Source organism: Glossina fuscipes, unplaced genomic scaffold (assembly GCF_014805625.2).
Source record: "Glossina fuscipes isolate IAEA_lab_2018 unplaced genomic scaffold, Yale_Gfus_2 180, whole genome shotgun sequence".
NCBI lineage: Eukaryota > Metazoa > Arthropoda > Insecta > Diptera > Glossinidae > Glossina > Glossina fuscipes.
In genome coordinates, this window is record NW_023998523.1 from 240,294 (window position 1) to 267,919 (window position 27,626).

Sequence of the window (27,626 nt, forward strand, 5' to 3'; positions counted from 1 at the left end):
CTATGAATCTCTTAATAAGAAATATCGCCATCGTTGAAGAATTTCACTGCGATACCCTTTGTTTGATAGCAGGTTTTTTATCAGCAAAAGTTTGGTATGATATATACAAAGATAAAAAGGTTAAACTTGATGAACAGTTTTGAAATTGTAACTCGTGTTTATGAAGTGTACTTCTACGTATATTATTTGCGGCAAGTAAAAAAACTACATTTCCTCTATAATATCAGAAATTGCTCCCTTTACTATTTAATTATTAGATTGAATAAAATATAACCAAAATATGGAAGTGAAAAATACGAATATTTTTGAAATTGATATTGAATTTTGAAATTGTTGATTAGAGCGTCTACTCGGCAACTCTGTCAATAGTAGAGAATTCATTATCATTTGATTGATAACAACCTGTTATTCTCTCAGTTGCTCTCTTCAACTGTCAAAGTGGGTTGAGGAGTGTTTATTAAGAAACGGGAAAAATAAAATTTATAAAAATATTGAAAAAAAAAAGCTTTCGCAGATCCTTATTAATTGTTATAATAAACATTAGTTGAAGTAAATAAATCGCATCTGTGTTAAGAAAGCTTATTTTAAGTGCGTGTAATATATAAACAAATAAATTCACAATATGTCAACTCGTAATCTTTTATTGCGCCAAGAAAGTGAAGAATCAACCCACGTCTTAGCTAGCTCACCGTCAATATCTTCTTTAAATCGTTTACGTGACACTTTTCGTCGCACTGAAAGTTTATCCTCACAGTTAAGTTCAATTGTGTCAAACGCTGCATCGGCAGCATCAGGCGCAGTCCTTGGCACTAGTGCAACTGGCGCCGCTTCGGAGGCATCGTCTGCCTCGGTTTCACAAGTGTCTACACCCATTAAACAAAGAAAGCCCGGTAAGTTGATTATATTTACATTCCAATTATTAAACGAGCTGAGCTAAAATCCGACAAAAACTATAGCTATGCCACAAATATCGTTTCTATTATTTCGAATTTCAATGCATTAACTGAAGGAAAAAAAAAAAAATTAAACCAAGTGTCAATATATGTATGTAAAAAACACAGTGTACAAAATCCATACTCGCCCTCTTTATTACGTTATGTATGTACGAAAAAATTAAAACATATGTTTTTTCTAACGAAATGTATAATTAAAATAAATTTTTTGTTTATTTATTCAGAATTTTGAATTCAGGAATTCATTTTAATTTAAATTAAAACCTTTGTTGTCGAAATATGAAATAATAAAAAAAGATTGATAGCAAAAAAGTATAAATTTTTTATTTAATTGAATTTTTATACATTCGTCGGGGAGCTTAGCCTATACAAATCAATAATTTTTAATATTAACATTAACTAACAATTGCATTCATCAGTCAAGGAACTACAGATATTTTGCAACAGTAAAGCCAAGCTACCAATGCTAACTCTTTGCGGGTTTTTGCCGAATTCTTTGCCAAAAAACCTGGTTTATCTTCTCTAAACAAAAGGGTAAAAAATCCTAGTTGCTAGTATTTATCCTATTTTGGCCCTTCAGTGTACATCTTTAGTCTAAATTAATTATAGTAATTGTAAAAATATATGAAAGAAATATGTTCTCAAAAGAAACGATATTTAATGGCAGTTCGGAGCCTAGGTTTATTAAGGGCAAAGTCGATATATTCTTGAATTAGCCTACAATCATTATATCAAGATCTTATCAGCACATTGTTATGTATAATCTACGTTTTATGGCAGTTACCCGTGTGAAATTTGGCTGGAATATCTATTTGAGTCCTCCGAAAAATTTCAGTGAAAATAATCTAGTCTTTCAACTTTTGGGTCGTTCCTGTTTTGTTATATCTTGCAGATTTTATAATTTCTATACAATAGAAAAAAGTTTTTGAAAACTCGGCTCGGATTATGAATTACGTACTATTTGCGTTGTTTTGTTTATTTCTTATTTATTTGCATAGAACAAGGCTGTATAGGATTATATAAGAAATATAACGCCTATCACGACTTACTATGGAGTGATAAGATCAAAATTTTTTTTATACCCATCGTCGAAGGATGAGGGGTATATTCACTTTGTCAAAACGTTTGCAACGCCCAGAATGAAGCATTAAAGACCTCACAACGTATATATTCTTAGACACAATCAAATCTTAAATCGATTTAAGCATACCTATCTGTCCGTCCGTCTGTCTTTGTAACGTTTGTTGCAATCATGCTCTTGGCTGTAAAAATGAAGCTATCGACTTCAAATTTTCGGTATCGAAAATGGACCAAATCGGTTAGAGGACAAACCCGCAGCACCACGTAAACTGAAAACACCTCTGTTTCTCAAAGGGAATGAAACGTTGCTTTTTCGTTCAATACTCATCAACCATAGCAAATAAATGCAAAAAAATATGAAGTGTCATTCTAAGATGCTGTAACGGTTGTGTACAAAAATCGAAAAAAATGGAAAAAATTGATCAATATTATAGTGTATCAAAATTGAATTGTTTTTTCAAAAGCTTTATAAGGCGCAGAAACAAGCTTCAAAAACCCCGTAAATTATACTTTACTTACTTACTATACAAATAGTTGGCCGGTTACAACTCTTGAATGCACCTAAACATGTCCGCCTATTCGTCTGTCCATCTGTCTGTTTGCGCAGCTTTGCAGTTTTTGTGGTCCAATTGTGGTAAACATTTTCCCTTTAGCGAAAATGAAGATATCGCTTATAAATTTGGAATTGACCCAAACTTTTCGAAGACTACGCCTACAACACCCACAGTCTATTACGTCAAAAACATCTAGAAGAAATCAGCTGCGCCTTTGTGCCTTTACTTCTTTTGTTTTTTTTTAGGATGATGGGTATAAAAAATTCGGTCCCGATCGACTTTAATTTTCTTATTTCTTTAAAAAGTAATTTCTGACCGTTAGGAAAACTGGGTTTTCTTTTTCTTGCGTCTGTCTCCTATGTTTTAATCTGTAAACATATTCGACTTTCTTTTGACTTACACAATCCAGTTTATTTGCAGCAAAAAAAAAGGCAATACCCATCTTCAAAAAGCACGTTCTGTCAAATTAAATTTACACTAGTCCGGAGAGTGAAAATTGAGAATTGGTTTTTTTTTTTTTTACTTTCGAAATTGTGTGTTTATTAAGTCACAAGTGCAAATGTTTTGATCTGCAGCTACGGACAAAGTAATTGAAATCACCTAATATTTGTATCTATACGTCACATACGTCGCAGGTATTAAAAAAATTGTTAGCACCTTTCTTTTCAACTTGGTAGAACATTGCTTTGTTCATATAAAATATGTTGCATTTATTTTGCTGTTTACACGCAAATATTTAACATCACGAATATACTCGTGTTTAAGCGTGGAAAATATTCTCAAGACAATCTCCATAATAAATAAAAGCCTTCTTGAATGCAAATTCTTTTTTAATGTATACAAATCTTGATAGTGATCCCAAACCTTATTCTAACGGCTGACGCCGCCTAAACGCCACCACTTACCATGCCACGCCAACAAGCTGTCTGTCTAAAGGTTTACAAGTTCCGAAAGGAAGAGTTTGCGAAAACTTTGATCACTTGAATAACTTTTCAGAAAGTAATCGAATTGCAGCTAATCGTAATATTTTAATTATTTCAAGCATCAAAAAATGTATTAATAACGGTGTGTTGTAATGAGCATTCGAATGGAAGCTTAATTCCTTTAAAAATGCAAAGTGTTAATTTGTGAAGAGATTGTGCACTTTGTAAACGTAGTGCTATCGAGGGATAGAAAACAAGGCGTATCACACATTCTAAATTGTCACTGAAAAAGAGAAAAGAGGCATTATCGCGTATTAAAAACCAGTTCGAAATACGTGAAAAGGACGAGTATTCTGCTCCGTAAAGTGTTTTAATACTTTTTCAACCAGCAAACTTTGGCCAGCTTATTGGTACGTAGTAAATTGTCTTGTTAAGGATAATCGCGCAGGTTTATTTAAGCGAGAACTTTTACGTTTGCGGCATCATATATGATATTCGCTAACTTCGCCACCTTCAATAGTCAATAAATCAAGCTTGTTTACTTTCATACAAGAAAATGCTTTCTTCGATTCTTCAAGGCACTTGGAACAGGATCACTCGGGGTGGCTTTTCAAGTTTCGAGAATGAGCGGAACTGGACTAGACGAATCGGCCGTTAAGGCGATTGGGCAACGATAATAGTGAGAGAATGTCGAAAAACCAACATGCAGCATGGCGAGCTGCAAAATCAAGAGACGTGTAATCCCCACTTTGGCGGGCGAAAGCAATCTTGCTTTTTTGCTAAATAAATATGTATTTCTATAATGAATTCGTTAAACGCAGAGTCAAGATTCATTGCAATCATCAAAAAAAATTTTCCAAGCTAACCGTTAAGCTCGTTAGAAGCTTGATTGCAATTTCTAGGGCATAACAAAAGGTTAAGAATTACTGGTTTCGTAGAACTGCTACTTAGTAAAGAAACTTGAAAAATCAATATGCAATGCCATCGCGTACATTAACTATGTAGAAAAAACCCACCACTAACGACGAAGGATTCTTCTCATTGAAAAGGCGAAGAACGTACGTGAAATTTAGTATTCAGTGACAACTTAACGGAGACAGTAATCGACATAAGAAAAAAAAATATATAGCAAACGTATAAAGGATAAAATTTGAAAAGAAAATTTTTTTTCTTCATTTTTAAAATATTTCTGTTTTAAATTATTTTAATTTGATTAAAACGAAATAATATAATTCACGTGAAAGTTAAAAGCGAAAAAATTTATATATATATATATTTTTTTTTTAATTCCAAACGAAGATACATTTGCAAAAACTTATTCTCTGGAAAACAATACTAGACATTGCAAAAGAGGTAATGAAACCAATGAAAGAGAGAGAGAGAGAGAGAGAGAGAGAGAGGAATGGAAAAAGTTGCATATTTTGACTTCGATTTTTCGCCAAATCACACATCATATGAAAAATCCAGTTCTCATTTAATTTAGATAAATTTTTGAAAATTAAATAAATTCATTAAACATTTTACGTTTTAGGTTCCCTAAACGTAAAATCGAGTACCTACCACTTACTTACTTAATCTGGATACAATAATTGAAAAAAATTAAATAAATAAAACTTTGTGAAAACGAATAAAAAAATTAGATCATGCGTGCGTTGGTTGAAGATACAAAAAAGCTAACGGTGAATAATACAATTGGCAATTATAATAATAATAATATACAGACTGCTGTCACAGTCGCTGTAACATCTATTACATCAACGGCAACAACGAAAGCAGAAGAATTAGCAATTATTACGACCTCTTCGAGTTTATCAAATACGGTAACTACAACTGCAGCAACGGCAGCAACTAAAACGTCTTTCACTAACAAAACGTACAAAATGCAGCAGCAACAGCAACAGCAACAGCAACATCAACATCAACAACAGCAACAACAACAACAACTACAGCAAATGACAATAATGCGAACCACCATTTTAAATAATAAAGGACACAATTGCCCGACCACGGGCGTTAAACTGCGCACAAAACAGACGCAACATCATAACAATAATATAGCATCAACAGGAAATGCGACAGCAGCAGTGGCAGCCGCATCAACAGGAACAAATACGACAACTATAGTAGCTTTACCGAAATCCACTCACGCGAATCAAGCTAGTGAGGAAATATCCGGCGGCGTACAAGATACAATATATTTATGCAATTTTCGTGTATCCGTTGACGGTGAATGGCTGTGCCTAAAAGAATTGCAGGATATCGATTCAAGCGGCAATACGGCAACAACGAGCAGTAAACGTCATTCACAGTATACGCAGCAGAAAAATAAACGTTGGTCTGCAGGCGATCGGAATTCATATGGCGGCATCGAGGATAACGGTATATTTGCTTTGCACAATTTTATAGCTGGTCGCCGTTTATTTGATTATGAGCAAGAACAAACCTATAATACTCATATGCTTACTGCTGCACCGCATGCACGTGAGCCTGGCTTTGTTGGTGTGTTTGGTGGTGGTGGTGGTGTTTCAAATTCAAATGAATGGTCACATCTCTGTAGGTTGCTTTTTGCCTCTCCTTCACTACTATTGCACACAAATCAATTTTTATTTCTAATTGTTTTTCTTTTTTAATATTTTTAATCTTACTTAACATGCAGTTGCTTCCATATACACGCACTTTACCGCAACTTAAATGAAGCGAAAAAAAATCAATTTCTTTTAGAAGCAATTTTTTTTTCGCTCCGAGTGGAGTGTATACGGGAATGCTGTTAAACAGCTCTATAGTTTCTTTTTTTTTTTTATATTTTACATTTTTGTCATTTTTTATAAAAAAACTTGCATTTGCTGCATTTCCCAGCTTACGTAGTATTTATGATATTTTTTTTCTATTATATACCCATCACAGAATTTGTTATTCAATTTATAAAACTTAGTAGTAGACATAAAAAGCACGCTTAGCCCGCTTAAAAATCTCTGCTGTCTATCCATCTATCTTTCATTATCATATCTTTTAAAAGAAGGTTGCGCCTTAACACGCTTATGCGATTAGGTTAATTGATTAAGGAGGAGAATTCGATGCAACAGAACGTTAAAAGTACTGATTAGTTGGCCGACAAACTTTCCATTAAACAACAAATTCTTGGGTATCAAAAATTTGTCTCAAGGCAAATATGATTTTTTATTTTTTTTATATTTTTCTTCTTTATCTCTTATTCTTATTCTTATTCTTACTCTTTGGCTTTTTACTATGTTTTCTTTTTAAAGAACCGAAGACAGGTGTTACGCATAGCCTCTTATCTTAGACGAGGCTACCTTCTTCGCTCTCTCTTGATTTTGATTTCATTATCGACTACGTCGAACCTTGTGATATTTTTGAATGAAGTGAATATTTTATTTTTGAAGTTTCGTACTTTCAATGCGAGCGTAAATCGCAACATGGGATTGCATGACATTATTAGTTTCCTTATCCTTATGGCATCGGATTGGTATCAGTTTCATAGTATGCAGGAATGGTTCTTATTCAGGTTTGAGTAGACCAGAGATGTGAGAGAGCTCTCAGATTTAATAAAGCGGACGCCCTCTTCAGGAGCTGCGGCATCTTGATTTATAGATCTAATTCGACTTGGGTCGGAACTTGAATCTAACAAGAAGCACATGCCAGCTGAAAATTTGCTTGTACGTTATATTAAGGTATTTCCCGAAAACCCTCATTATTTATTAAGACGTGCTATTCTCGTAATTGAGTACAAGATTAAACAAGAAATTAACCATAGAATTTTTGTTACAGATGGCTTCTTATGATTGGTTGCAGTCACAGAAAATCTTTTGATTAGATCGCGCAACAAGACCATAATTCTACGAAGCTGTAAATAAAACGTCATATTTGATGACAGACGATGGATAGATAGTTTTCTTCTTTTCTAATCAAGAAAGATCATTTGATTTATTAAGCTTCGCATCAATGGTTTATGAGTTAAAACAACGAATTGTTGTAATCCTTTTTTGATGTTCGTGCCTTAGATCAATTTTCACTTCCGCTTAGTTTTCAAATTGTGAAATCTCTCCTATTTTAGCTGATTCGTAATGCAATATTTTACCATAGAATCTAATTATGTCTTCTAATTGAAAGGAATACCGTTATGCTATTCTGTGTAGGGTTACATGTATTATTGCGAAGAGGACCTATTTAATCGTTACGGCTCACTTGCTCAAGGTATATCTGGTTACGCGTTGGCTAAGTACCCCTCGGAATTACTTGTAAAATTCAAAATTCTGGAAGAGCTTTCTTCAATGAACCTTGCCATTTCAAGAGATCAAAAGATACGCGGTTTTTCCTGACAGCAGACCAGCCCTGACACCGATTAAAAGAAAAGATCCTGACAATATATACGTATTTGAAATCCTTAATATGTTAACTATTTCTGATATAGGTACACCATATGATCTGGTCTGAATTCCAGCTGGATTGTGGCTTTCATTTAAATGAAAATGCTGATCGTTGTGTTCGTGAAGCTCGACTTGATAATATGCCGGCAAAGATGCCTTCCGTATAATTCGAAATAAGGTTATGCAAGACTAGAAAGACAAGTAACGGTAAATCAATGTCAAATGAAAACAGTCTTTTTCTACAAAATTCGTCCTTAAACCTCTTTGCTTGATGACGGATGTCATCTGATATATTTGATGTATGTCACACAAAAGTGTCAGCTGAGCATCTCATTTTTGTGTTCAGTGAATTCAACCACGCTAGACATTCATTTGAAGTTGTCGGTGTCTATAATAACCTATAGGAAATCTTTTGTGCTCGCAGTAAATCTCATAATTGTTGACCTCTCCTTTTAAGTTATCATAGTGTTTTTAAAAAAATTTTTATAATTCCATAAATCAATAATTCCTACGCAGCCATTTTGCTTGATATCAATCTCCATCATCTGTTTTCATTGTCGTCATCTTTATTGCGGTTATCAAGCTGAAGCTCCTCAGAAAACTTTGGACTGGATATGTAGGTCTTATCATTTACTGGCCTGTAAATCTTCTCTTCTTTTATAAACTTAAAAAAAAAGTTCATGGCATAACATAATGATTACGATCAAAGGTTTCTTAGAATCGAAACGTATAATTCCCGTAAGCGAGCGTCTTACGAACATTTCAGGTGGACCTATGTTTAACTGGAGCAAACGATTCAGAATCATTGAATTTGAACCGAATCGAAAAGAATTCAGAATTATTAAAGTCTAGCTTTGTAACATTTCACAAAGAAGCTAAAGAATGGAGTAAGGGAAAGCTGTTTAAACATTTCAATTTGTTTTAAAAAATTTGCAAATAATGGGAAGGAAATTAAACGATCTTCGCAAACCAAAATAATATGTCCCCGATATTACGTAATTAATTAAAACTTCTTTTGTATATTTTAAGAAAATTCAAAAAATATAAGAATAAGGAAAAACAAACTAAAATATAAAATTTAAGAAATATGAACACATTGATGATTGAGTAAACCGCTTACTCATTTTAAGAAGCAAAAACTCCTCGAACCGCATAATTTTGAATTCTTTGCTTCACTTTAAGCGATAAAAGAAATTCTTTCGGATTATGACTTACATGTACACATTCGACATTCGAGATATCTATCATTAAGCAAATATTATTCTCTTAATATTCATTCATTTCTTTCCGGCCGGTTTAGCGGCGGCGGATTTCGCAGTAGACTTAGCCGATTTATCAGTCGATGCCGATGGTGTTGATTTTCCTTTCTTCTTGTCTCCACGCGCAGCATCCGAAGAGGTATAATCTACTGAAGTAGTTTCTAATACGCCGCCTGGTCTTTTCGCATTAAATGGCAACGCTTTAGGTTTCGGTTGACATAGTATTTCTGAGGACACCGACATTACGGAACTGCTGCTACCCACTGAAAAGCAAAAGCGCAATAGCATTGATTAAAAATGTTTGACATCATTAAGAAAATTGCGGTTATTACCAGGAACGGCTGGATGAGATTGGTATTTTAAACGTTTCATCATAACATCGGCGGCAGCACTACTACCAGCGCCACCGCCGCCACTTTCCAGTGGCAATTTCTGTGACTTCTTTCTTTTGCCTTTTTTTATACAAATTATGACAACGATAACGATGAGCACGACAGGAATAGTTAATATAATAATTGCTTGGGGTGTACTCAATTCAGATGGATCAAGGCGCAGGAAACCATTTGATGCAGGAGCGGTGTTATTACTAACCGCTAATTGGGTTTTACTTAAATTTTGATTTGTTAAATCGGCCAACCGTGATATCTCCTTGTAAACCGTACTCAAAAGATTCATATTAGGATTAGTATTGAACTGATCCAAGTTAGAACTGGAACTAGATAATTGTCGGCTTGAATTAATAAGAGGGCTAATTCCTAGACTCATATTAAGTAAATTGATCGGAATCAATCGATGATCCGAGGGCGCATTTTGATGATGAGGACGCTGCTTATGAGGACGGGGGCGATATTTCGATTGCGTTCCATGTGAATTTTCAATTAATTTTTTAGTTTTCTCATTTAATAGCTTAGACTTAGTGAGATTATCGAGAAATTCACGAGTTTCATCATCGAAAAATATCGGTTTATATAATTTATGACTCTGTTTGTTTCTTTTTTGCTTCGCTTCCGCATAATCGACATCTTTATCGACTAAATTATCTCCATAGAGATTATCGCGTTTACCTGCTTTTAAATTTTCGCTTATTCTTAGAATAGCTCCTAATCCCGGGTAAAATTGTTCATCGCTTAAGTGCACTTGAATATTTTCCAGAATCCATGTGCGAAACTTTGCATTAAAACAATCCTGATTAATATGCTCGCACTGATAACATTTTGTTATCGTTTCATAGAATTTCACAACTATATAAGCCGAACTTTCTGCACGTAAATCGAAAGATCGTTTATACTTGAATGGCAACCAAATATTACCTAAGAAATCGTTACGATCTTCCGGCTCCAATTTCGGCAATCCGACAATCATATCTCCTTGTTCAGATTCTGACTGTCCAATGTTCGTATCCAAGCGTAGGCAAAACGAAGGATCGCCACTTTTTGCCTGCTCATCTAAATGCAAGGGCTCGATATGAACCGATTTCAATTCTTTAAGTACATCTTTCATTGGAGATTTCCAGCCGTTGCCGTTAACATTTAAAAATTGTTTACATTGCTTAAGCATTTCTAAAACATTTTCCACTGTTCCTAAGCTAACTTGACCGGCATAGAAGGAAAATTTTGTGACTGGCACCAAATAATAATTCAGATAGCCTCCTACAGCGTCGTGAAAAGCTCTCTCGGCCAGTCTCTTTGAAGCGTCGATAGCCATGCGTGATATTGTTTGATGGCAGGCATGAAAATAATTTACTAATACGGAGACCATATGATCATTCAATAGACACGGCGGCAAATCTTTCGGTATTAAGTTCTGAGGCGAAAAAAAAACTAAAATTGCTACGCAAAATTCATGTTGCATCAATCTACTCACTTCGAAATCTCGGCGTGCCGTTAAAAGTGCAACGTCCTCCATAGAAAAGCATTTGTTTCTTATAGTTCCAAAGAGATTTGTACCCACAAAGTATGGCTCACTGATTTTTGATTCGTTTGCATTGTCACATTCTTGACAGGATTCCCGATCGTTTTCATCGCTTTCCTCTTTTTGACGCACTTTATTCCCTTTCTCATTGATAGTATTGTGGTAAATGCTGCTCTTGTCATCATCTTGATTGAACGAGTAAGGCGTAACATATCTCATCGTTGCTTCCAATGTGGGACTATATAATGTTCGCGTCATGCTAGGTACACCAGTATCAGTTCCGAGCATTGGTGGTTTTTTCAAAAGATCCGTTTGCATTTCATTGTCTAGGGCGGCTTGTAGATTCAGACTATCGGTAAAACCGCTAAAATGAGGATATGATGCCGTAAAACTCCAGTTGTACGCAGAACAGATTCCGGGGCAAAATAGAACAGTAATTAAAACACCGATGCATGTTTTCATTTTTTTCCCAAAATCAAAGATTCGAAAATCAAAGAAATCGTAATTTTCATTTTATTTTCTTTTGTTTTTTCGACTTTTCAATTAATATGGAATCATTTTGACTTGTCACAGTATAACTTTCAACTAATATTGCCAGAAGCGATCTTTTTTACTTCTTATGTTAAAACACTTCAGAGTTTCAATTGCGGATGTCGCAGAGAAACTTTGAAATTGATTATTGCTAACAAGGCAACATTAAAGTTTCTTGACTCTTGAGGGATATCGGGCAAAAGCTCTAATCTTTTTCGCAAACCCTATTCGTAAGTTCTTGAGAAAATATTTCGTAATCTTAAGAAATCTAATTATTTTCGCTATTAAGGAATAGAAGATGAAAGACATGAGCGTAGCTCACTTTCACATCTAAGCTAGGGAAAGTAATCAACCATATATAAATATATGTATATATAATATATCTCATAAGGCTGAATATTTCACATCATTCGACATTTTCGCAGACTGCAGATTGGCGTATTGAGCTATCTTGTTGTGTGTCGGCACAGGATAATTGATATACAAGTAATGGATGCACAATCAGGGTTGTATTCTTTTCACTGCTTACGTTACGTATATGGGCATATTACAGCTTCGATAAATATTTATTTAAACAAAAACAAAGTTCCCGATTTATCGAAGGCTAAACCCTCCTATAATTCAATCGGAGTCGTTGATAAAAAAAAAAAATTAATTTAAATTTTAAAATTAAAAAAATTTTTATACGAGAGAGAGAGAATATAATTTCTTAAAGTAGAAATAGATTTTAAGCTTTAAATTGACAATAATTGTATAAGGCTTCTTGCGGGCCAGTGGAAACTTTAAATTCCTACTTAATCTAAAACCGGGAAATGGAATTTGTATTCTTTCTTATCGACTCCCTAAGGGTTTTGGTCTCATTTTATTATTCCCCTCGAGATCAATGCAATGCTTCTCTTAGGCAATATTGTGTGAAGAACTATTGAATTTAAATTGCGCTACGTTTGCTTGCTTACCTGTAAAATAAAAGAACCACTTAATCCACGATAGTTGCTTCTGCTCATGTAGCTGTCGCCGCCTCTCGAAAAGGCATTTGTCTCTTAGTCACTTGTACATACATAGAGAAGCGTCCATCATTTTGAAGAGTAATCAGTCTCCCAACTAGATGACTTTGAATTTCTCGATTTTCTACTCTGAAAGTACGAAGAAAAAAACGCGGGAATCTTGTTATGTTTTCCGCTAATATTCTACGCTCAGGTAATTCTCAATACATACTAGTATGTTAGGCTTAGAAGAAGTAGAAGAAGAAGATTTTCTATTTTTCTCTTTATTGCTTTTATCCGATGACGCAGGCGAGTCTTTAATCTTTTCTAGTCCAAGGTTGAAGGATGATTTCGAAGGTTTCATTTTAACCGTCTTCTCATCTATCGTTACTGACTTGAGTTTTTTAAATTTCTCAGCTAGTTTTTCTTCAACATCCGACGAGCTATAATCCAATGATGTTGTATCGACGGTGGAGGGCAATTTAGAGTGTTTAACTTCTAGCTTTTCCGGGGACTTCTCTATTACTGAATGAGTAGTTGCTGCAAAATTGAATAAACGATTAATTAAAAGAAACAAAGGGAGAAAGGGAGAAAGGAAGAAAAAAGTGCTTATACCAGGCAAAACTGATTTTGAGTCGGATTGTAGTAAAATTTCCTCTTCTTCTGGTTGCTTTCTGATAAGATTTTCCGTTTGACTAACGATTTCATCGTTACTTTCATCACCAGCTCGTTTACGTGATTTTTTCTTTTCAATAGATAAACGGACCCGTTTTCCTTTCGATTTTTTACCATCAACGAGGGAATAAAGCGCAAAGGTTGGAATCGCTGCAAACAGCAACAGCAAAAGCCATACAAGTATCGTATCAGATCGTGAGAAATCGAAAATACCCCGTGAGTGAGTTATTGGATCGATTTTGGTTAAGGTTGACATTTTGTTCGCCACTCGTTGAAATACATTAAGATTGGCTGTAGCATTCTTTGCCAAGTTTGCGGTTGCATTCTCCACTTTAATAATAATCTTTTCAAGTTTCTTTGCTATATCTTGGGTAGCAAGATCAACTCCATTGGTTTCATTTGCTTTACTCAAGGCAAGTTGCCCCGGGTTATTTGTCATAACATTCGCCTTGGTGGCCTGCGAAATGTTAGCCGATTTTGGTTGTGCGCTGTCGACAATAGCCGTTGAGGGTCCATTTTCAAGGGTTTTTGATCTACCGACTAAAGCTAAAAGGTGAAAAAATTTAACATTACTTTAGCTAATTTCACGAGCAAACTAACCATGGCTATCACTTTCCACCATATACGATCTGTTTTCGTCTTCTGGATTGACATCAGCATTTTTATAGTCAAAATTTGCATCTTCTTCGCCGGCATATTGCTCATCATGGCGAGTGTATTTCTTGTCGTACTTGAGAATTTCATAAATTCTCAAGACAGCACCTAATCCCGGATAGAATTGTTCATCGTTCATATGTACGTGGATATTTTCTAATAACCAATTTCGGAATTTATTATTGAAACAATTCTGATCAATATGTTCATATTGATAGCACTTGGATACAGTTTCATAGAATTTCACTAATACATATGCAGAACTATCGGATCGTAGATCATAAGTTTGCTTGTGCTTGAACGGTAACCAAATATTATTCAAAAAATTATTATGATCTTCTGGATCAACAATTGGCAAAGGAACAATCATTTTTTCTTTATCATAGTGAAATTGATCAGAATTGATATCTAAATGCAGGCAAAACGAGGCCTCGCTACAACCCTTTGATTCATCCATATGCAAAGGTTCAATATGAATGGATTTTAATTTTCTAAGCACGTCCTTTATAGGTGCTCGCCAACCATTACCATTAACATTGAGATACTTTTTACAGTTTCTATGAAGCAATATGACATTCTCCACCGTCTGTAAGCTGACTTGGCCGGCATAGTACGAGTACTTGGTGATCGGTATTAAATAATAATTTAAATATCCTCCCAACGTATCATAGAAAGCTAGCTGCGCCACAGTTCTGCTGCCCTCATTTGATATACCCGATATCATTTCATGGATACTATGGAAATATTTCATTAAAATCGTAACAATACGATCACTAAGTAAAGAATCTGGCAATTCTTTGGGCATTAAATTCTGTGATATTCAAAAAAAAAAAAAAAAAAAAAAAAAAAAAAAGACAGAAATTGTTTTATTATTTAAAAACGCCTCGAAACATTTTCTAGTTCAAACTTACTTCAAAATCCCGACGGGCCGACAGTAGAGCAATATCTTCCACTGAGAAACACTTTTTACGGACATTCCCAAAAAGATTTGTTCCAAGAAAATTCTCATCATCCTTTGCATCTGACGAGGACGGCAACGCGAAAGTATCCAACTCATCTAAGTCATCGTTTTCATTTTCATCGTCGTCCTTATCGAAGCACTTCACGTCATCGTCGCCACCATATTTACATGGTTTTGTTAGCTTTCTATGCTGGGCATGACCGTTACGACTGCCTCGATTTTGGTTGTTAGTATTGAAACTTTGTAAAGAACTCTTAAGTGCGTTGAAATTATTATACCCATCTAAATATGATGGGGCCTTCAGGATGCTCTTATCGGAGATTCTTATTGATTTTGTGAAATCTCTTCGCATATCGTTTCGCATGACTGATCGTAAATCTTTATTATGTTCGCCAAAATTCGGTTTACCTTCAACAGCTTTGATATTCCAGTCGTAAATTTCCGAGTAACTTTCAAGACAACATAAAATAAATAATAGAAAACCAATGCATGCTTTCATTTTACGTAATAAATATTCAATTAAAATTCCTTAGTTTGCATAAAAAAAAAAAAGAAAACACAAAGCGTTATGAGAAAAACTTTTTAATTTTTTAATTTGTTTTTTTATTGTTTTGTCATTTGTGAGAATTGATTTCATTTCATTTAAATATGATTTGCCAACAAGTGAGAATGTATGTATGCGTATGAATGATAGATAGATTGTTGATTGGTAGTGTTAGCATTACCAGGGTTAAAAATTTTCTCTTTGGAAATTAATTGTTGGAATGTCTTCAGCTTAACTTACTTGCAATCAATCAATCAATCAATCAATTGCTTCGATATAATGAATATAATATTAATTGTAGCCCGTGATCCAGCCGAAATCGAACGAAGCAATTTGGTAAATATATGTAAGCTAGTGGTTAAAGAATTGCTGGAGCAATCTTTACGATATGGACGTATGCTCGATTCGGATCATTTGCCGTTACAACATTTTTTCATAGTTATTGAACATGTCTTAGGTCATGGTTTGCGTACGAAAAAGGTATATAATTTTTGATTTGCGATAATTGCATAACAACAATGGCATAAGTGTATTTATTTGTATTTGTATAAATACCTGCCTCCTCGCTAGGGTTTATTGGGGCCACGTAAAGAGTTATGGGATTTATTGCAATGTGTTGAGAATTATTGCCCCGAGGCTCAAGACATAACGGCCAGTGTGCGTGATTTACCCACGGTTCGCACGCATATTGGCAGAGCACGTGCCTGGTTGCGTATTGCTCTTATGCAGAAAAAATTGGCAGATTATTTACAAGCTCTGATCGAGCATCGAGATGATGCCCTCTATGAGTATTATGAGCCTCACGCCTTAATGATGAGTGATGAGGTATGTTTATCACTTATGCACATTTCGCCATTGAACTCTAACTCGCTCTAATTATTGCAGATTGTTGTAATTATGGGTATTCTCGTAGGCCTTAACGTTATCGACTGTAATTTATGTGTGAAAGAAGAGGATCTTGATTCTCAACAAGGTGTTATTGATTTTTCACTGTACTTACGTTCCAGTTCACGAAATAACGATAATAATGGCGATGATGACGACGACACTAATCAAATTTTAGACGCTAATGGTCAAGGCAATATGATAGCCGTATTGGATCAAAAGAATTACATAGAGGAGCTTAATAGACATTTAAAGTAGGTACATTTGAAATATGAGCACATTTTCAAAAAAAAAAAAAAAAAAAAAAAAAAGGCAAAACAATTAAACCAGTGTTAAATAGGTTTCACATTATGTAAAACCTCTCCTCGAACCTTGGATAAATTTTAAATCATTTTTCCCATAACGGGTCGCATTTATACGAAATCCAAGTTTTGAAAAGCCTTAATTGCGTCTCCTGATCTCGAAAATTTTTTCCTCATTTAGAGAAAATATTCAATAAAAAACTACATTAGATCAGATCAGATATTACAGTGCTTACTCCAACAATAACTTTCGTATGGTACTTGGTAGGACACTAACGCTACAGAAATATTACACATTTATGATTAACAATATGATTAAGAAACGTTGATCAATCTTAAACACAGCATATCGTATCGGGTTACTCTTTGCCTTTCAAGCTTAATTACCCGAGATTAATTATTGATATTTGCGTTGAAAAAATTCCACAGCGCCACTGTCGCAAATTTGCAGGCGAAAGTAGAATCCCTTACTACAACAAATGCTTTAATGAAGGAAGATTTAGCTATTGCTCGCAATAGTTTATTAGCTCTACAGGCTGAAAATCAAGCTATGCGCCAAAGTGCAGGTATATATATATCTATATATATATATATATATATATATGTTTTATATATATATTTTTTGTTCGAAAATGTTTTCTTCTAAAAAGGTGGCGGCGGTGGTGGTGGCGGCCCCCCTTCACTTAGCTCGACACATAGTGATAATAGTACAAATTCCAAAGAGAATGCAACTAATGATAAAACTTTACTCGAATCATTAAAACTCGAATTGGAAAAAGAGAAAAAGCGATCTACCGAATTGGATAAAGAGTTGAAATTGCAAATATCATTGAAGGCTGAGTCCGATATGGCCATGAAATTACTTGAGAAGGATATACACGACAAGCAAGATACTATAATATCGTTACGTCGTCAATTAGATGAAATAAAACAAATTAATTTGGAAATGTATCGTAAATTGCAGGTTGGTAAACATACATCCAAACTTTTATGTTAGAATTTTAAAAAAAAAATATTTTTTTAAATATTAAAGAAAAAAAAAAAGCAATAGTAAAAAAGAAAAAAAAAAAAAAAAAAAAAAAAAGAAATAGATAAACATTTACCGAACCGATTTTCATGCCGCATTTTAAATTAATAATTATATCATTATTTTAGTTTTAACATTTTAGGAAAACTCATAATTTAAAGACCGAACCATATTGAATATTGTGTTTAGTGTCAGAGTTTGTATTGCTCAGTTGTGGTTGGTTACTTGTTCTTTTTTTTTTTTTTTCCTCATTTTTTTTTTTTTTTTAATCATCATCCATAAGATACATCTTCAATAGAATTTAATTGATTTCAAAAAATTAAATAAAATTCTTGCAAACGTTACAATAGAATTTTGTTTCGTTATTCGTGTTTATTCGTTTACATGACTGATGAATTTACCACAACTTCATTTAATAAAAATCTATATATGCAATACTATATGTTGAATGTAAATCACTAAACCGAAATCAGGAATGTGAAGATGAGCTAACGCAAAAAGGCGAAATGGTGGCACGTTTACAAAATAAAGCCTCGCAAATTGGAAATATTTTGCAATCGTTAGAAAAAAAATATGAAACGAAAGCAGAATTAAAATTACAACAGCATCATCAATCGTGGCCGACATCAGGCGGAGGAGAAGGCGGAATGGCTGAGAAATCGCCTGGTACACGGAGACAACAAAATTTGCAGAAATTTGAAGCTTTAACTAAGAAAACTAAGCAAGATATTGGACCACCTATGAAACGATTACATTTAAAAGTTGATGCTATACCGCCATTCAATCCAAATAATTATAGAAAATCGCCGTCAAATCCGACAGCACCTGATAAATATAACGAATTGAATGCAGAAGTTAAAACACCCTCCTCGGCTAAATCTTTAAAATTTCCAAATGACGACATTACTGAAACGGATATTATAAATAATTTACAAATGCCTTCAGCTTCTCTACCCAATGACACTTCCAACAGCGATGATCATACGCTAAAGGAATCAAATAACTTGAATTAAACACCTTAGTATATACAAAAATATAATAACTGAGTATGTGTTAGAAATAAATTTATAGAATTCCATAATATATATATATATATATATATACATATATATATAAATTCTGCATATATACAGATATATATATATATATATACATTTAAAGCATTTAGTATTTATTTTCTTAGTATTGGAAAAAGATGAAAACTATTGTACTTAACTGTCCGTGGAACGTACTTATATGTATTTTAAGATAGAAAATTATTATTATACTTAATGTTGCAAGAACGTATTGTACGTGCAAATAACTAACAAATAAAAGCAATTAAAAATTTTAAAGTTGTTTACTTTAACCTTTTGTAATAATGACTAATTTAATTAGTTTAAATTAATTTTTTTTTTTTTTTTGTTTTAATTTCCAAAATACTTGATATGCTTACCGCTATTTAAGATACACTACATCGTTTCCTTTTATTCCATGGAAATTTGGCAAAAATTAACAAAAGGAGTTGTATTCATCTTAGAGTTAGAGTCCTTTGACACCTTTAGCTTCTTTGCTTTTGACTTGCCTTAATAAATGCACCTTAAAAATTCAAAAAAAAAGGAAGTATTTTTACAAAGCACGAGCGCTGAAAGCTATATCGTCGCATTTTTCAATTTGTGAATAGAAAACAGGAAAGAATATGATATTTTTCTATACGCATGCTTCGCTTGAAGAAAATTCGAAAAAGTTGAAATTTTCATATTTTAAAATTCTATCACATTGGGTGGGTATCGACGATTTCTTACTTTGTCTATAGGTACTTTAGAATCAGGCGCACAATTTTTTTTTTTTTTTTTTGGTTGCAAATACCATTTTTTGCAAATGTCCGCATTTTTGTAATTTGAAGAAAGAGAGATCATAGAGACGTTATAGACGGACAGACGGACAGACGCTTATGCTTAGATAAATTCATTTAAAAAAACTTGGTATATTGATCAAAAATATAAAGTCCGCGATATTTCCTTTTGGTTATTCCAAATGTTTGGTATGGATTGGTTTGATATGAATTGAAATTCAGTTATATTTTGCTGTCTACGCTGAAGTCAACTGGAAATTAAAAGTTGTGACAGTCTTAATTGGAAATGTGTATTCACTCGAAATTTAGAAATTAGAAACCCTATAGTGAGTCAACAGCTACCATTAGATATCCTACCGCTCACAACTATTTTCAATAGCGTTCGTCCTTCCGCCAAAATATGCCGGTGTACTAGATTTCATCGAACGATCGCAGAAATTGCGACCTGTAGAGGGAAAAGCGTAATAAAAAGCGAGTCTGTCTCGAGTCCTTCGCTTGTGCCACAGTTGGGATGGTAGGGTATAATTAGAATTGCTTGTTGTTGTAGTTCAAAGCTAACAAAGATATTATTATTATTTTTATTATTATAATTTAAAGTCTTAAAGCACTAGCATCTAAGACTTTCGGCTTTATTAAAAAACTCTACTTCACTTGAGACTTGAACTCACGACCATTGAGTTGCTACTAACAAAGATAAAATCGAAATGTTCTGCTAAAGTTCAGAGAGCGATCGGAAGCGGGAACTATTAGTTGAATATCAAAAGATAATAATTGCAAACTAGAAACCATAAGTTAAAAATGAAAACTTGGCTAGTGGACGTAGTACTCATGATATATCTGAAAGAGTCAGATCGAATGGAAACCAAACCCGGATGTTAAGTTCCTTTTTCTTATAAGAAATTTTCGATTCCGCCCGACGACATTCTGGTCTAATGAATCCAATTGTTGAAACATTTTTGTGGCCATCACGCGAAAATTCGGAGAAGATTTGTACGATTTCTGAAATCTAATGCTCACGTTTTGGACCCATGGCAAATTTTAAATGGATTGGGCTGGAGTGGACTTTTACAATCAATCCTTTTATTTTAAAAAATTCATTATATGAAAAAACTTTGCAATTTTTAAAATTTCTCAACAAAATCGCTAACTAATAATAATATTTCGGCAAAGTAAATTTCTCTCAAAAATTGACGTCGAATAAACCAATTATTTAAAGATATCCCGTATAAAGAGTGTCGTGAAACATAAGTGCTTCTACGGTAACAAAGTCTTCTCTACAGTACTTTGTGACAAAGGTGGATGAAGAATCAATGAAATCTTTGGCAAGCAGATAAATGTTGCTAAATTTGCGCAAAGTCAGTTCACGGTCCACTCCCTTCCCGAAGTGCGCGAAGTGTAATTTTTCGCATTTTATCACGAAATTAAAAACAGAATTCTATTGGTATTAATGATCGTTTTTGTGTGATTATAATTTTCATTACCATATCCATGTTAGCTTAACCTCTCCTTTTTAGTTTCTTAAATGTCCATAATGCATCAGATTGTATATTCTTTCACTTCCTAGTCTGTACGATGGCACGTTCATCAAGGCGATTGTCTAATTTTGTTCATATAGGTGCCTGAACTTGTGCCGCCCTATTCGTCAATGCGTATGGCTTGGCATCTCTGACCACGCCGCCATGTCTCTAAATATTCATACTTTTATCAGTGCCGCTGAACAGTCCTTTAAAGAATTCCATCGCATTATGACAAATCTTTCTCATCTGCATCACTCTGCATATTCTCTTCCATCTCTGCGCCTTGATTCGTATGCGTGTTTGTCCGTCTGGTTTGTTTTAAATGCGTTCGTTTAATCTCGCATCTCACGTATTGTAATTAAATCTATTTTGAAAATTCCTACCTATTTCCAACTTAAGAACAAATTTTTGTATAGATAAAGTTTGTCGGGTAGATAGATGGATAGATAGATAGATAGATAGATAGATAGATGTATCCGGATCGTGTGTCACTAAGTCAATAAAACTGGGTTTTATTTATAAAATTACTGATATCGATAATGTACAGCCATATCACCATATAACCGAACACACAAAGGCGTATTCAGTTTAATTATAAAAAATGTGCTTTAACAAATATACAAAAACATATTAACAAGAAAATAAAAATATTTGAAATTATTAAAATATTGTATAAACTGAAACATCATCTATAGAAGGAAAGGGGAGTAAATCGCCTTACATTGTATGTGCAAAGAACTATTACACCTGCTTAATGTTAAATTTGAACAAAAAAAAAGAAAAAACTCTCTAGTATGTATAATATTTAATGCGTACAATTATATATAAAAAAGAAAAAAAGTTCATTCATTCATTCATTAATATTCATATTCGTAAATAAATTATTGAATATTTGAAAATTTTTCGATTAAAAATTCTTTTTTTTTTTTTCATTTAATTTTTTTTTTTTTTTTCTCTATTTATTTTTCCTATTTTTAACAGGAGTGCGAAGCATCACTAAAGCATAAGACAGAATTGTTAACCAAACTAGAAACGCAGAAAGAAGATATGGCCAACACCATAGCAAGTTTAGAAAAAACGTAAGAAGAACTTTTAAAATTTTTGTGAAAATTGCTTTTTGAGAGAATTCGAATAAATTCGTAAATTTTAATACAGAAGAAAATGCTAAAGGAGACCATAAATACAATAAATGCTCATAATGTACGCAAGGCTTTATTAACAAGCATTAGAAACGTCTAGAAATCAATTACGATTCATGATCCTTTTAAATTAAGTTCGTTGATCGTATGCTTGTCGCATGAGAGCAATTTTCAATATTCCGCAAATTTATATAGCTAATCTATGTAAGGCACTTAAATCCACACAATTGAAAGCGGAAAATTTATCAACTCTGTCAATGATTTGTTGTTCGGTCAATGATTTCTCGCGAATAAATGTTTATTATCTCAATATTTTCGCTGGCCGTCCATTGCAATTATTTTGCGATAGAAAAGAGCGGATCAAGACAAGCTGACGGCTTTACTTATGTGACTTCGAACCAAGCAGTTAATTTTTCACGCAATGCTTGGGTTATTTATTAATTTCACCAAATATTATTTGTGGGCGGTCGATTACCCAGTTTTCAGTCATCGCCAAGTTTTGAGGACGATTTTGGTAATGAATTTGATACGATTGTGTTTTTATCGCGTGTAATGATTCTTCGGGTTCTATCCCCGCATCACTGTAGTTTCATATCCAAGCGGATTCCAGTTGATAGCTTAAAAAGCATAGATATAATCGAATCGTTAATAATACGCTTGCGTACAATCGCAGTACCTATATGGCGCCAATAAATCGACGTCATTTATGTACCAATAACTAGTGTAACGTATATAACTATAACTCTTATGTAGTATAGTGTAAACCTTATATAGTATTAGTATAACTATAACTTATTTATAGCTCATCATAAATGCGCATAACTTATATACAATTATAACTATAGGCTATAACTATAACTAATACTATGTACATATGTATTGTATGCATATTGTAACAGTTGTCATTTATAATAGCTATATGTATAGTGTTATGTGATGATAGTCACATATAAGTATGATATATAACTATAACTGTTATAACTATGACTACATCTATATATACAACAAGTTATAATTATAACACTATAACCACCACTATATTTATAACTATAACTATTTGGCACTGTAACCATCACTATATATATAAATTATAAATTATATTATATATATATAGTATATAGTATAGTATATAGTAGATAGTCCATGGTATCTATAGTACAGTACATAGCATATATAAGATAGTATATATACTATAACTATAAATGTAACTATAATTTCACTTACATACTTATACATATACTTAAATTTATATAGGTATAATTACATATAAGCCATGTAGAATCATAGTTATATATAAGTTGTATCTAGTTATAATTATAGTGTCATATGTGTAAATGTAATGGCAATTATAGCGTTATAGTTATAACTTATGGTTATATGAGTATTATGTAGTTATAGTTTCGATTATAGTTAATATCGTTAGTATAAATGTTTTTGTAATTATGTATAGTTTTACATGTACATAATAAATATAACTATATAATTATAACTGTAGATAATTTCGAAAACACACACAAACACACAAGGCAATCTCAAGCAAATCAAATGATGAAAATTCTTTAGCTTAATTGAAAACAAACATGATTATGTGAATGTGTTTTAGTTATGTTGCATTAGGCTAAGTTAGCAAATCATGAACATTTTTCTAAATTAAGGCCTAGACGGACTAATGGATATTTTATACATGTCGCATTCGGATGATGATAGAAAATGTTAGTTTGTAAATAACGTTTTGCGTAGTTCGTTGTCTCCATAATAAACTAGATAACCGTTAATTGGAAGTAATATGACCAATTTAAAACCAATTTATTCGTTTCATATAATTTTCTAATTAATTTTTTATGCAAACTACGCCTTTTTAATTTATACAAGCAGCTGGAACAATGATAAATCGAATCTCGGTGAGATACTCAAAACTACGTCAGAAACATTATCGACTCAAGTGAGCGCTTCAGAGGAAAGGGCTAATCGAGCTGAACAGCGAGCGATTCAAGCGGAAACTGCGACAATGATTGAGCGTGAATGGCGTGTGTCCCTGCAGCAGAAGGAAGTTAAGCTAAAGGAACAAATAGCTAATCTACAAACTTATGTGCAAGACTTTAAAAGCGAAGTTCAAAAGAATGGGAAATTAAAAGCAGAATTAGATAGACTTCATCATCAATGGTCCGAAGCGCAGAGAACTTTAGAGGAATTGGGCATACAATTAAGCGAAAACAAATTAAAGGTTTCCGAATTACAGGAGAAGGAAAGACGGCAACAGCAATTATTGCAAAATCCTACAATCTTATCATTGGGAGGCAATGTAATGAATTCAACAGTGGGAGCGGCGGGAATATGGGCTCCTGATTCTATATCTACACATTGTACAGCTTGTAAAAAAGAATTTAATTTAACTCGTAGACGACATCACTGCCGAAGTTGTGGGGAAATTTTCTGTAATTCATGTTCAGATCATAGCCTGGCTTTGGTCAATGAAAATGGTCAACTAGGTAAACCAGTGCGCGTATGTTTAGCGTGTTTTGCTTCACAAAAATGATTGTTAGTAAATGGTATTAAAAATTATTTAAATATTAAGTAATATTTTTGTGAATTATTAAATCTTTGACTTCTAACTCTTGTTATATAAATTAACGTAATTAATTTAATCGCTGTATAAAAAAATATACGTACACACATAATGAAAGGATGTTTTTAAATAAAATTTGTACTAAAAATATATACGCAAATGCGAACACGCATTAGGTACTATTTTATTAAAGAAATCAAAATAACAGATAAAATAAAATTTATAAAATTTGCGAGAGATAAATAAATATTTGTTTTATTTCACAATATCACAGTAACAGTATTGTATTATTATACACAAAGCCTGAGTTGTAAAACGATGTTGTTATTGTCACTCGTCAACCCGCAATATTCATTTTCTTCTTCTTTTAAGCAGTGTTGATTACTCTCAATGAAACAAAGGTTTTAAGAGCAGTTAAGAAGCACTAATCCGTGAAATAATTGTTATCAACACTTAAACATGGAGCAAAGGCAGAAGATTCATTTACAGTATATTTGCTAAGAATAAATTTAAATAATGTTGGCGAAAAAATGTGAAAATTTTTTCTCTTAATAGCTTTGAAAAGAAAATGAATTATAAATGAGTAGATAAAAATGAATGCGAAGGCAAACTCAAGCAATTCTTAGAAGATGATGGTGATGATATGTTAAATATAATGCAAAAAAAAAAAAAAAAAAAACTTCTCGGATGTCTTAAAATTTGTTAAAAAAAATATAATTTAAATAGAAAAAAAAAAAAAACACACGCAGAAATATAGCTGAAATTAAGAATAAATAATAAAAATGTTGGAGAGGTCAGATCACGTAACATTGTCATTGTCAGTTACCGGCAGTAATGAGGATATTGCACATGGAACCATAATACCAGCACGAAAAAGTTTAAGGCGGGTACGTATTTAAAAATATTGCACCTATCGAATAATGTAAAAAAAGTAATTTATAATTTCTTGCAGTCGTGGAACCAACTGCCTCGCTGCCAACGCAACTTAATTATTTTAGGCATTTCAGCTATGTTCATAACGTTACTGTTCCTTTTACCTACGCAACTTTTGAATAAATCAGGCAAACAAAATGCACTAACTGGTGATGATTTAGTACATTACAAAGATCTTGGCAACATTTTGCTTGGTAATAAAGTTGAGGAAATTGCTACGAAAAGTTTGCTTAACGATCCTCAAAACACGGGGGTTAATTCGGAAGCTATTCAAGACGTACCAGAGGTAACTAATTAATGTTATATGTAAAGATTCCATTAATATTTATTTAATAAGAGCCACAAAGCCACGCTTCCGTCACGTTAGTAGGCCTACTATTAAGCAATTCACAAACCTTAAAAGGCACTGTTAGAAAACATTTCTTTTGTATCTATTGATCAAAAGAAAGCTCGATTGTAAACAGCAGTTTTGCGATCAAAGGATTTTTATTCCGATAGTATATAGCATATCCCATCGACGACTGTAAACTCACTTTTCATAACGAGTCGACAAACTGGCCCTTAACTCGGAGTGGTATTTAGATTGTTAGTACATGCGTCTGGTGAAGTTATATTAAGTCTCTTTCTCAGATGGTTACAAACAAACAAAAAAAAAATATATTGTAATGAAAAGGAAAGAAAGCTCAAGCATAAGATAAATTGTAAACGTGGTATGAGTAATGCAGAATTACTATTATTACTATATACCAGCGCACATACAAATATTTTCTTAGTTCTCTTTAAAAATATTTTTACTTTTGCTTATTCCACCAATCGTGGAACAATTTCCATCATAAAAATTATAATAAAAAAAAAAAATTAGTGAAGTTATTTAAAAAATTATTGTTGTTCTTTGTTTCCTAAATTTATTTCATTAATATTCTTCCTTCACAATTTGAAATATATTGAACGACATATTCTCCTTTACTTCTAAGTAAAATTATTTTCACAAATTATTGAATTTTTATTAATAATTTTATTTTCTTAATTAATACAAGTATATATATATGTTAAATTCGGCGGGAGTCGAGTCTCGCTTACTCAGCACATAAACGCTTGCTGCACTTAAGATTTTAATATGCAAGAAATTGGTTATTTTCATACGCTCCAAGACTTCATAATTTAAAAATCCACAATAATTAAATTATAACTAACGCACTTTATCAAATTCTACTCTCGAACTCCTTTTATTTAATACCTATATTAAAGATATTTTTAATATATTAATTTACATTAATCCAGTATTCTTATTAATCATAGTTAAAAAAAAAGAAAATTTTTCTTGCTTGAGAATAACATATAATAATAAATTATATCATAAAAAAAAAAGAAACAAAGCCAAATCCTGTAAAGGATGCATCCGATCGACCAAGCGACTTGCGGTATTGCTACGAAAACATTCCCAATTTTTGTACATTTGCTTGAGATGATCTTGCGTTCACAATTTGTAGAAAAAGTAGATATAACTTACCTTTTTCCTTTGTTGCAGCAAAATATATTACCAGCTCCTGAACCCCAACACCAGCTGTCACTACAGCAACCAGCTCAGCAACTTCCAGATCTTTCAAAGAATATTGAAAACGTAAACGAGAATAATATTGAAAGCAATAAAGAAGATGTCACGAGAGTGGAATCGCTCGAAAATGATCGAGCTGAGATTGAATTAGCCATACAAGATCCCAACCTTTTGCCAGGAAGCAAAGGCGTTACAATTGAAGAATTTCTTGAACGTATTGATGTCATAAATCTACCTCAGAAGCAACATTTTCACGGTGCGCGCAACGAGCGACAAGTGGCGGTAGTTAACGCTTTTAAACACGCTTGGGATAATTATCGAAAATACGCTTGGGGCCATGATAACTTAAAGCCAATCTCGGAAACATTTTACGATTGGTTCGGTTTAGGACTAACCATAGTCGATGCACTGGACACAATGTACATAATGGGTTTAGAAGATGGTAAACACAAAAC

At 33.1% G+C, this 27,626-nt stretch overlaps 3 protein-coding genes across 7 annotated transcripts; 1 reads left to right on the plus strand and 2 right to left on the minus strand.

Annotated features, from left to right (window-relative positions):
- Nucleotides 1–345: 345 nt before the first annotated feature.
- LOC119641831 (RUN and FYVE domain-containing protein 2) lies at nucleotides 346–24,792 on the plus strand. 5 transcript variants are annotated; one of them, XM_038040700.1, is made up of 9 exons: nucleotides 804–890; nucleotides 5,042–6,063; nucleotides 15,715–15,893; nucleotides 15,984–16,238; nucleotides 16,299–16,552; nucleotides 17,030–17,166; nucleotides 17,251–17,564; nucleotides 21,960–22,057; nucleotides 23,993–24,792. In XM_038040700.1, the coding sequence occupies exons 2-9, from the start codon at nucleotides 5,154–5,156 to the stop codon at nucleotides 24,651–24,653; spliced, it is 2,808 nt and encodes a 935-aa protein (XP_037896628.1). In that variant the 5' UTR covers nucleotides 804–890; nucleotides 5,042–5,153; the 3' UTR covers nucleotides 24,654–24,792. The 5 variants fall into 5 exon arrangements, with proteins under 5 accessions (XP_037896632.1, XP_037896628.1, XP_037896627.1 ...); XM_038040699.1 differs by lacking the exon at nucleotides 804–890 and adding an exon at nucleotides 4,754–4,863; XM_038040701.1 differs by lacking the exon at nucleotides 804–890 and adding an exon at nucleotides 4,755–4,863 and having other exon boundaries at nucleotides 5,042–5,889; nucleotides 23,993–24,790.
- Nucleotides 9,429–11,684, minus strand: LOC119641832. Its single transcript, XM_038040705.1, has one exon. It carries the CDS (start codon nucleotides 11,525–11,527, stop codon nucleotides 9,446–9,448), a length of 2,082 nt encoding a protein of 693 aa, XP_037896633.1. The 5' UTR covers nucleotides 11,528–11,684; the 3' UTR covers nucleotides 9,429–9,445.
- On the minus strand, nucleotides 13,172–14,749 carry LOC119641835. Its single transcript, XM_038040709.1, has one exon. It carries the CDS (start codon nucleotides 14,711–14,713, stop codon nucleotides 13,850–13,852), a length of 864 nt encoding a protein of 287 aa, XP_037896637.1. The 5' UTR covers nucleotides 14,714–14,749; the 3' UTR covers nucleotides 13,172–13,849.
- Nucleotides 24,793–27,626: the final 2,834 nt, after the last annotated feature.